This window comes from Onychostoma macrolepis, chromosome 15 (genome assembly GCF_012432095.1).
Source record: "Onychostoma macrolepis isolate SWU-2019 chromosome 15, ASM1243209v1, whole genome shotgun sequence".
Lineage (NCBI taxonomy): Eukaryota > Metazoa > Chordata > Actinopteri > Cypriniformes > Cyprinidae > Onychostoma > Onychostoma macrolepis.
The window spans coordinates 4834879-4846119 of NC_081169.1; the positions used below are offsets into that span (position 1 = coordinate 4834879).

Genomic DNA, 11241 nt, shown 5'->3' on the forward strand with positions numbered 1-11241 from the left:
AAAGCCTTTGACAGGCTAGAGTGGAATTATATGTGGGCAGTTCTGCAATGTTTCGCTCGTGAACACTTCATTTCTATGATTAAGACATTATACCACTCACCTGCAGCATCAGTCATAACTGGTAATATTATTTCCCCCCCATTCCCTTTGCAGCGAGGAACGAGGCAGGGATGTCCGCTTTCCCCCTTATTGTTTTGTCTATCTCTTGAACCCTTAGCACAAGCCATCAGGAAATCTGAAGTATCGATTAAGATTCATGATCATAACCATAGTATTTCATTATACGCTGATGATATTATTCTATATTTAGACCACTTTGATGTTTCAGTCTCTAGTATAATTAAGGAATTTGATAATTTTAGTAGCTTATCAGGATATAAAATAAATTGGAGCAAATCTGCTTTAATGCCAATTAACAATGTTAAAGTTAATTCTTCTATTCCTCATTTATCCCTATTAAGGAATCTTTCATCTATTTGGGCATTACCATACATAAAAACATTCATAAGATTGCCAGAGACAATTTTAATAATATTTTAGTTAAGGTCAAAATGACATTCAAAGATGGAAGAATCTTAAAGTATCTCTTCAAGGAAGAATCTCCACTGTTAAGATGAATTTGTTACCTCGATTTAATTTTTTTTTCTCTATGCTACCACTTTCTCCCCCTCCAGGTTACTTTAAGGAGATCAACTCCATAATTTCTAAATTTATCTGGAATGATAAATGCCCCAGAATTAAGCTTACCACATTACAACATCCTAATAGCGCAGGAGGACTGGCTGTACCAAATTTTGAACTGTATTATTGGTCGTTCCAGCTTAAGGCTCTTCATAATTGGGTTGATCCTCAATCTACAGTTTCTTGGAGAGTGATTGAAGCTGACAAGGTTAAACCAAATAGACTCCAAGATATGTTATTTACTGGCACAGGAAAAAAAGGGGATAATTATAAATTTGGTCCGGTTGTGGCCAACTCTATTAAAATCTGGAAAACGGTGGAACGTCGGATAGGAGGAACCTTCAAATTTTGTAACAGTACACCTTTATGGCACAATTTTAATTTTGTATGCGGAAATCGTCCATTTGTCCAACCCTCTTGGTCCTCTTTGGGTGTAAACACATGCGGTGATATATATGATAACCAGGGCTTATGTTCATTTCAGACATTAAGAACCAAATTTTGTCTACCAGCATCCGCATATTTTGTCTTTCTTCAATTACGTTCTGCTCTCAAAGCGTATGGAGTTCCTTGGGCATCTCCCATCCCACATACGCGCTGCAAACAGAGTAGGGCTGGGCAAATAAATCGATTTTTCGATAAATCGTTTTTTTTAATGAAGTCGATTCGATATCGATTCTCAAAGGCCGCGAATCGATCTTTTCCCGAATTTATTTCAGCACACATTTAAAACAAGATCTGATTAATGTGATTCTAATCATTAGTCTTCTCCACTAGATGTCGTCACCCTTATTTACCGATGCGCGATGTTACAACAGAAAGACTGTCATTCATTCAGTGCTTATCATGGCGGAGATCCTGTTGACAAGAACCAAGAACAAAGTCATACGCGTGATTCATAATGCTCAGGTGAAATGCTATAATAATACTATAAATCTGTGGAAACATTTGATATCACGCATAAGGCGCCATGATTTCCGCAATGAATGAATGAATGAATGGCGGATGGCGCGACGCACTCTTTTGTTTACTACACACTTAATAAGCGCGGACAACGCTCGCGGTGTTTTCATCTTCTGCCGTCTCACTATATGATGACATTAACACACTGCTGCTCAGAGTCATTTCATTAACATTTTATAGTTTAATTTGAGAAAACTACAGTCATATCACATGATACACAGCAGCTGCAAATTCCTCACGGCAACCTGTCAAAATAAAAGTTTAATTTAACATTAAGAGCAGTCTTAAGACTCAATGCTTCTACTACTAATAAATATTAATTAATCTTTATTTTTAAAGGAATAATCCCATTTGTTTTCTTTTTAATTTTAACAGTAAACCTCTGTTATGCAGCACTTTGTTTGCCAAAAAATAAAAGGGTTTAATTTTCATTTGATTAGGATAAATTAAATTAATGGCAAGGCAAGGCAAGTTTATTTATATAGCACATTTCATACACAGTGGTAATTCAAAGTGCTTTACATAAAAGGAAGTGTAATGTTTTATGCCTTCATCTGATTACCAGAAAAATTAAGAACATTTTATAGGGCCCTATTATTGTTTAAGAAAGGACCCTATACAAAAAAAGAATAGGTTTAAAATACAGGCCTGTGGGTCTTAATTTCTTATTAATTCAATATTTGTAAACTGCATTTACTGTTCATTTTTTTGAAATATCAATAGCTTTTGTCTTAAAACTATATTCACTGAATGTAATCAAAAAAAATCGAGAATCCAATCAAATCGAGAGTTTGCGAATCGAAATCGAATCGAATCGGGACATCTGAATCAATACCCAGCCCTAAAACAGAGGATGTGTGAAACAGGCATTACAAAGTACTTGCCTTTGAAGTACATCAGAACATCGAAATCCAAAATCATTCCAAACATATGCTGTGCTTTTTACCGTTGGTACATTTTACCAATATTTACCATACTTTCAAAACAAAAATTAAAATAGGAAAAATATGCAATATGAAAATAATTTAAGAAAAAATGTTTTACAGAGAGAGAGAGAGAAAAAGAGGAAAAAAAACAAGCCTTTTCCAAAAGGTACATCTGGAAAAAGGGGGGTCGTCTTATAATCAGGGTTGTCTTATATTCGGGTCAATACGGTATATATTTTTATACATTTGTTATTTTTCATTAAAATGAAGTTGTCTATTTAGCAGAATGTGTTTAACACACAAATGAGCGAATGATCAGGTCAACACACAGAAGTATAGAAATTCTACATTGATTTTTTAATTTTTTAACTGCACTGGTATCGGATCGAAATTGGCAGATACTCAGAATTTTCGGTATCGGATCAGTTCTGAAAAATTGGTTTCGTTGAATCCCTAAATCCAACCCTGTGGATTACCTGTCTCTCCTCCAGAGCCTTTAGTCGTGTGGGTCCAGGAAGGGTGCTTATATGTCTGGATACCGCTGCACAAATCTTTCAGCCACGAGAAATGCAGTTCCAGCATGTCTTCAAATCCAGGACAACAGAATGGTCAGGATGATCTGAAACATATAACCTACTGAAATCAATTTAAATGTATTTTGTCTTGCCTGAGTGATGCTCAAACAACCAGGTTTAGTTTTTCACCCAGGATTTGCTGCTTCTTATGGAACAGTCTTCATGATGAATGATCTCTTGATCCTGGATCCTTGCATCTTATTGCACCTTGCACCTGGATCTTGAAACCCATCTCTACTCGTAATAGTCGTCTTGTTGCTGCTGCCCAGACTGTCTCTCCACCTGATGATTAAAGAAAAACAACAACTTAGATTTACAGCAATGAATAAAACATTTATAATACTATGTTGTAACAAATGAGCATCTTTCCTTATAAGCAACTCACTGAATCATTGACTCGACTGGTGGCAGTCAGGACCTAAAAAAAGTGAACCATTTGTTTATTAAAGATTTGTTGAAACTAAAGTATCAGATCTATTTGAGAATTAAACTAGCATAAAAAGCATGCATGTAAAAAACACCATTAACACCATTAAGGAGCAGATGACACAATTTACAGGCCTGTCACTTGAGGGGGAAAGGCGGAAATTATTAATCCCAGACACTGAATATGATTTCGGCAGCCTCGGTCTAATTAAACTTCATACAGCGGTTTATATTCAAGTTTACAGTATGGCTAGCATTAGCATCATCGACTAGCGCGAATGGCAGGCAGTCAAACAAACGAATTAACTTTACTACGGTTAAAGTTTAAAGAATTTGAAAGTGAATAATGTACCCAGACAGCAAGCCAACATTGAATAAACATTGTTTTTCCATCTGAATCATCATTATGGTTGATGTTGAAATTTCAATGCAAAATAAATGTTGAATCACCATTACCATATCGATGAAAACCTGATGTTATTAATGTTGATGGCAACAATATTGGAACAACATTGATCTATAGTTATCTTTATGATTGATTAAGCATTGATATTTGGTTTACCGGGCGATCGCTGAATGTGTTGAAAAGTCATTGATTTATAGTTGACCGGGAAACGACGCTGTTGTTGAAGAGTCATCGGCATATAGTTGACCGGGAGATATGATTGAAAACGCATCGATATATAGTTGACTGGGAAATATGATTGAAAATCCATCGATTTTTGGTTGACCGGGAGATCAACACCAACCTACTGCACCGGACACAGCTCATTTCTGGACCTTGGCACAAGCGTGCAGGTAAGCTTGCTTAATGTTCGATATGAATGAATTGTACCAAATCAAATACTGTTAGGTTGATCGTTAACATGATGGTTAATGTAGTAACCGACGCAGTGCTGCAGTCACTGAAATAGATTTTTGTTTTACCAATGTGTCAAAATCTGCCAAAAGTACTTGATCTCTTCTAGGTTATAAAGTTAGCAAAACCTCATTGGTCCAGTCTATTTTTGTGACAGCTAGCTCAAAATACATGTCTGTACCCATTGGTAGTGTCGTGAAATCTATTAACACAGCACCGCTATTTCTTCTGACTGCCGGAGAACACCGGCGGAACCAACGCTAGCATAGTGCTCTACCCACAGCAGTGACCGCGGCGGGCCAGAATTACACAAAAGACATGGTTTACCTTTACTTTATTCAATGCAGAACTGTCTCGAGTTGTAACGTTAACTGGAAATGCCGATTAGACCATCTCGTAATAGCCTACAAATCCAAAATATGAATAATCCTCGAGCAGGGCTGCGATGTGCGATACAGTTTTGTAACTCCATTGTGTTTGTTTTCAGAAATGATAACAGTCATCTTATACTAGTGCTTATGCGATATCACGATTTTTCAGACATTATTGCACATGTGACAGAAAATTACGTGATGTGACGTGATATAGGTATCTTGTACTTAAATATAGTGAACGGAGTCCATTATTCATGAATAAAAATTGTTCAGTCTTTAGAAAAACCTTTGCAAGCCCAGTTTAAAAGAACATGTTATCATCTGCTTTGTGGGGAAATAATCAGGGCAGTGGATGATTCTGGATTAAATTGCTGTTTACTGACACTGTGATTTACTTTTTGTCCTTTTTTTCAGATCATTAATCCACATCGTTTTTCAAGTAAGCAAGTCTTTAGTATAATAAGCCTCATCTGAAGTGGCTGCGCTACGCCCCAGACCGGCGGGAGGAGCTGGAAGACAGACGCAGCAGGAGTTAGCACTTTAAAAGAAAAAAAATGAAATAATACAATAAAATGATTGTTTAATTTTTAAAGAATGCGTGGGGTGTCATTTGTGCTAGTCTAGGTTATAGCCTAAAGGTATAGTTTCTATTTTCTATATTTTGCTAGCCCATCCTGGCTGTCGATAAAGCAGGATTATAGCCTAATAATAATGTTTTTAATATTATATTAAAATTACAGACCTTCAGATTAAACCTGTGGTATACTAAAACACCATTGAAGTTTTGTTGATATGCTGGGATTTCAACATTGTTTCAATATCCATTGTAATCGAAATACCATTGAAATTCTGTTGATCTCTAGGTATGATTTAAACGTTGTTTCAATGATAATAGAGGGTGCAACATGATGGAGAATCAACATCAGAGTTCGACGTTGATTCAATGATTTTATCGTTGACAGCGGGATGTTGATTTAACATCGTTTCAATTACTATTTGCTATCTGGGTAAAGTTTATCGTGTTAAATTTCAAATAACTAAAAGAAAGGTATAAAATTGTATCTCAATGTTTTAACGGTTTTAACTCAAGTCAAGACATCAGTTTACTGTACAAAAGTAATCACTACTCAATAGAAATATAAAATTGATGTTTAAATTTATGGAAAGTTATAGGTTATAGCCTATTCTGTTTTTAAGTAGCCTCCGTTGGCGAGGCTACTCTACATTCATTTTGTGGTCAAAACCTAATTTAGTGCTTTATAGGCCTAGGTCAGTGCAAACATAAAATATTTGATCTATTAGGCTACAACTTCAATGAAATGCTGCGCTATGCACAGCTAAAATATCAGAAAATGAATAACTGGTGAACGACAAGAAGTTCAATAAAAAGGTTGTTTATTGCTTATTTCTCCTATTACTCCGTTTGTGTGGATGGAAGCGGGACACGTCTCCTCGTTGCCCGATCCCCCGCCAGGTTGAACCACCTGATTGCGTGCTTGGTGACCTCCGCGTCCGTGGCTGACCGTGTCACCGTGTTTTTCCTCACAGCACCTGTAATCAAACAGACAGATATGTTTATGGTATGTAGCATCCAAAGCCAAGTATCCTTACACAATACAGTATATGAGATAGGCATTAAGGAGATTAAATTAAAAAAGAAACATGACTTACAAAGTTATAAACAGGGTTGTGGTGGTTAAAATAAGAGGTGGGTAAACTATGAATTCGTGATCAGGGTAAGCTGTGCTGCGCCTTTCGCTATTGGCTGTTTAAAAAAGACATCCAAAATGTTCAAACAACATCAGTGGTATTAAATGGTTCCTTGATCAGAGCACATATTGTATGTGGATAAATCAGTGTGGTTTTGTAATGTTTTAAGTTTGTCAGGGTCCTACATCTATTTGGAGGTAAACTCTTAACATTACATAAACTCTTAACAGGTGGATAAACTATTTCTGACATTGAGCGGTGGGTAAACTCTAGGGCTGTGACGGTGGCAGATTTTTACGCGGTGTTGTGTATTAAGTGTTGTGGGCGTTTGCGATTAAGTGAACTTGAAGACGCTTGTACAAACGCAGATGGGTGACATGAATGGAAATGATTCCAGATCTCCCAAAAAGGTCCATCACTCATCACGAAATAAATTTGCTAAATGCAGAATAAACTGTATATTCCTGCGCTCAAACCTGCCAATCTAAAGGAAATGCAGTGCATGGCGTTTGAGGTAATTAGTGAATTAGCATAGATTTATAGTCTAAATAAAACAATCTGCAACTGTATATTATTACACTTGTATAGAAAACTTTGTATTATGCTTGTTATAGAGTGTGTGACGTCACGTGCACTACCGCCGGTGGCAATAGACAACAGCGGTGACAACCGACCATCGCGGTGATGCGGTTGTCATGACGACGTCACAGCCCTAGTAAACTCCATTTACTTGCCTTTAGTCTCCACCACAGCCCTGGTTAACATTACATTAAGTCATTTAGCAGATGCTTTTATCCAAAGCGACTTAACATTCTCAAGCTACATGTTGCAGCAGAGACCTTAGTGTTAGGTTAACCATTCCAAAACCAACACTAAATTAAAATACAACTCGCATGGTAATTTACAACCCACACAAAACTGCATTCCATCAGTGTGTATTATTATTATTATTCATTTATTAAGACAAATGTACACGAGCGAAGCTATCGCAACCACCAGGCAGCCAATACGTTTTTGTGCGTTTACTTTGATAACATGATGGGCCTGTTACCCACACCTGGGGTGCGTTTCTCTTGACATGACAATCCACTGTGATTCCAATCCCCAAACTTCGACCATAGTTGCGCTCTTACGCACAAGTGCAGGTACGCCACTGTTTCACCTAAGATTGTGCCGAAGTTGCTACTTGAACCCTCTATAGTGTGGAAACACATGAACACTGAGCAGTGTGGGGACTTTACTGTGAATTATTACATGAATCTTACCTGTTTCATTCACGTATGACTGATGCATATGAATCACATTAAGTTTATTGATTTGTTTGTTAAAACTATGTAATCTAAATGGATGGAAAATTGTTATGCAATTGAATTACATAAAATGTAAATTTAGACCGAATCATTTTTTTGAGTGTATTTTCCTACTAAATACAGGTGCATCTCAATAAATTAGAATGTCGTGAAGTAGTTCATTTTTCTTGTAAGTTATTTCAAAAGTGAAACTTTCATATATTTTAGATTAATTGCATGTAAAGTAAAACATTTCAAAAGTTTTTTGTTTTAATTTTGATGATTAGAGCTTACAGCTCATGAAAGTCAAAATCAGTATCTCAAAATATTAGAATATTTACATTTGAGTTTGAATAAATGACCATCCCTACAGTATAAATTCTGGGTATCTCTTGTTCTTTGAAACCACAATAATGGAGAAGACTGCTGACTTGGCAATGATCCAGAAGACGAACATTGACGCCCTCCACAAACTATTGACTTTGAACGTATTTAATATTACTTTGAATTATATACACTTACTGAAAAGCAAGGTCTTCGTTGCCATCCTACTGAAGGGCTTTTTGTTATTAACACCCTTCCAGTTTATCTGAGGAGACACCTCATCTGTGAAGAGCCTGCCCAGGATGTTCCAGGTCACCCTCTTCACATCCTGGCCTCCAATGGTGGCTAAAGAAGAAATCTAAAAGACAAAGACATCTTTTTTTAAATAGACAGCAAGGTAAACATTTCTAAGCTTAAGTTGCATTTAAAGGTGCATTCAAAATTTTTTTGTTCCTGTTGAAAGCGTCCAGAAATGTAGAAAAAGATAGAAAACTTCTGTTTCTTCTTTTTCTGTGAAGAAAAAAAAATCCTGTTCTCTTGGATTATTATTTTTTCTAAACATGTACTTGGCTCACACCCTCATGGACCTGTCAAACCAGGGATATTGTTGCTCACTGACAGAATCTTGCCACTGGGAAAAGGCATTTCAGAACAGGCCTGTTCAGGGCTGCTTCAATAGAATATTTGCAATAATCATGGACAATCAATAAACCTAATGGCACCATTCATATTAAGTAAGGAAACTCACCACTCTCTGTCGAGCTGGGCCATTTGACGGTTCCTTTAAAAACATTTCAAATGCCTCCACTGCCTCCAAATGTTCCAGGGGGAAATGGATATTGTCGGGCATCTCAACATCTGGCCCGGGTGCTGTTCAGCCTGCTGCTGAGGTAGTTCACCCTTGCCACAAGCTGGTCTTGTTGCTGTTTAATGGTTTCCAGCAGGCTAAGGATGTGGACCTCAGCCGCTGTTGACAAACATGAAATATAGCTAAAATGTAGTGTATAAAATATATCACGTTACAGTGTTTATCCTCATTACTCATAATACTGACATTAGTTATTGACAGTTTTGTTGTGGCACAGAATGACCCTCCAGTATTTGTCAGTTATTGCTCACCAGAGCAGGGAATGGTATCGGTCATTCTTCCCCCTCGCCATGTTGGTCTGTAGGTCAGGCTTGAACAGGGCTCCTCTGTTCGCCGCATGTTGAGGGCTGGTGCGGGGGGTGGAGGGAGTTGTGGAGGGCCTGCCGTTCCTGGCCCATAGTGAGGTGGGCGGTGTGCAAGAGGGTGAAATTTTATTAAATGGTAGTCATCTGTTAACCATGACTGATAATACACATGGGGCCTTTCTATTCACTAATATTTCAGAAATCAGTCCCTACCTTGAGTAACTCTCTGCATGTTAAATGCAGGTGCAGGTAGTTGAGGTGGTGAAGGGTGTTGCTGTCCTGCCCCATGGTCAGGTGCTAAGGGAGAGAAATTGGTATTAAATGGTTGTGATCTGTTTACCATGGTAGGCTGCGAGCTACAGGGCCAAACAATGGCAAACAAAAAAATCTCTGGTCATGCTGAACATTAATTTGTATGTTTCAACATTTTGGTACACTACCTATTTCAACCCCATGAATGGATTGACATTGAAAATCTGAGATGGTAATGCAGATGCAATCTATTGATTTGAAACCGTGACCTTTGCTGTGTTAATATCGATGGGGCCACTGTATTCAATATTATTTCGAGATCAGTCTTTACCTAGACAGTTTTCTCCAGGTTGAGGAGTAGTTACTCTGCTGCCTGGCACTCGGCGAGATGGTGGAGCTGGAGGAATGGATACAAGGAGAGGGAATATCTTTAGCACTAAGAATGTTAACCATATCTCTAAAATAATATCAGGATTTGTTATTTTGATGTTAAGAGATTATTTCTTACTCTGCCAGTGCAATTGGCTTGAGCTTGAGGCTTCAGCTGATACACCAGGCAAATTGAAAGGTCGTGACGACCTCAGAGATGCAAAGTCACCATTTTCTGGCTCTTCTTCACTCTCATCGAGTCCCCAAAACGATGGCTGTTAAGTAACCATAATCATTATGGTTATTGCAATCGCAAAATTGCCAAATATACATATAGTGCAAGCATCTCTGGTCTATTTTTGAATGCTACGGGAAATAACCTTCATATTACTGTAGAAACATAACAAAAACAAGATAGAACACTTACACTGGCTTCCTGACTCTTTTCTCTGGCAGCTCACCCTCCTGCTCTGCATCAGACTGTAGCTCAGAGGTGTTGCAGCCGGTCTGATATTGATTCATAAGCCTAACGGCGTCTTTGTAGTTGTCTAAAAAAATTAACACGAGTTTCATTCCTCAATTTCATGTGCATTTTCAGAACATAGAATGAATAGGTTATTCCAAGCAGAAAGAGAAGCAACCATGAAATTATTTTTAAACAAGAATTTTATGAATTGGCATACCACAAGTTCTGACGACCTTTACGTCATATCTTGGCCAGTTTGGCTCATGCTTCTCCTCGTTAGCAGCTGCCCTTTTCACACGTTCAGTGCTCTTAAAGTTGGGCCAGTACACCATCCCGTCATCATACCAGTCAATTGGCACAACAGCAATCTCCTCGCTTGCTTGAAATTCAATTAGATGAAAAGGCATCCTTAAATGTAGAAAGAAAGAAAAGGGTATTTATTCCTCATCAAAAAAGGAATAACATGGACTAAAGCATGCACAAGTGTACAGTTTGCTCAACCGTAAAGTAGGGTACTATTGCAATTTTTTTGGCAGAATATGTTGGGGTGTTGTTTCATAATCTCACAAAAATCATTGCATAATGCTAATAATATAGTGGACTATATACAGTTCATGGTATTGAGAAAAGTAGGACATGTATGTTAAATTCAGCATAAAATATCATTTCCCCAGGCATTTTGAGGGATAATGTGTCATCTCATATTTTGAAAACATGGGTGTAGTGTATGGAAAAATACCAACTTTTGTGAAATACTTACAGCAAATTTTCATCCAGAGTAATAGAAGTCATAGTCAGAAGTCAGTAGTCAACTATATTATTAGAGTTTTTAACTTGAACTGAATAGGGGTGTG

At 37.5% G+C, this 11241-nt stretch overlaps 1 protein-coding gene across 1 annotated transcript; it reads right to left on the reverse strand.

Annotated features, from left to right (window-relative positions):
* Positions 1-8978: 8978 nt before the first annotated feature.
* LOC131520852 (uncharacterized) lies at positions 8979-10942 on the reverse strand. The gene is made up of 7 exons (XM_058745367.1): positions 10605-10942; positions 10351-10469; positions 10061-10196; positions 9884-9949; positions 9514-9597; positions 9247-9384; positions 8979-9094 (listed from the first exon to the last, which is right to left on the reverse strand). Exons 1-7 carry the CDS (start codon positions 10792-10794, stop codon positions 8979-8981), a joined length of 849 nt encoding a protein of 282 aa, XP_058601350.1. The 5' UTR covers positions 10795-10942.
* Positions 10943-11241: the final 299 nt, after the last annotated feature.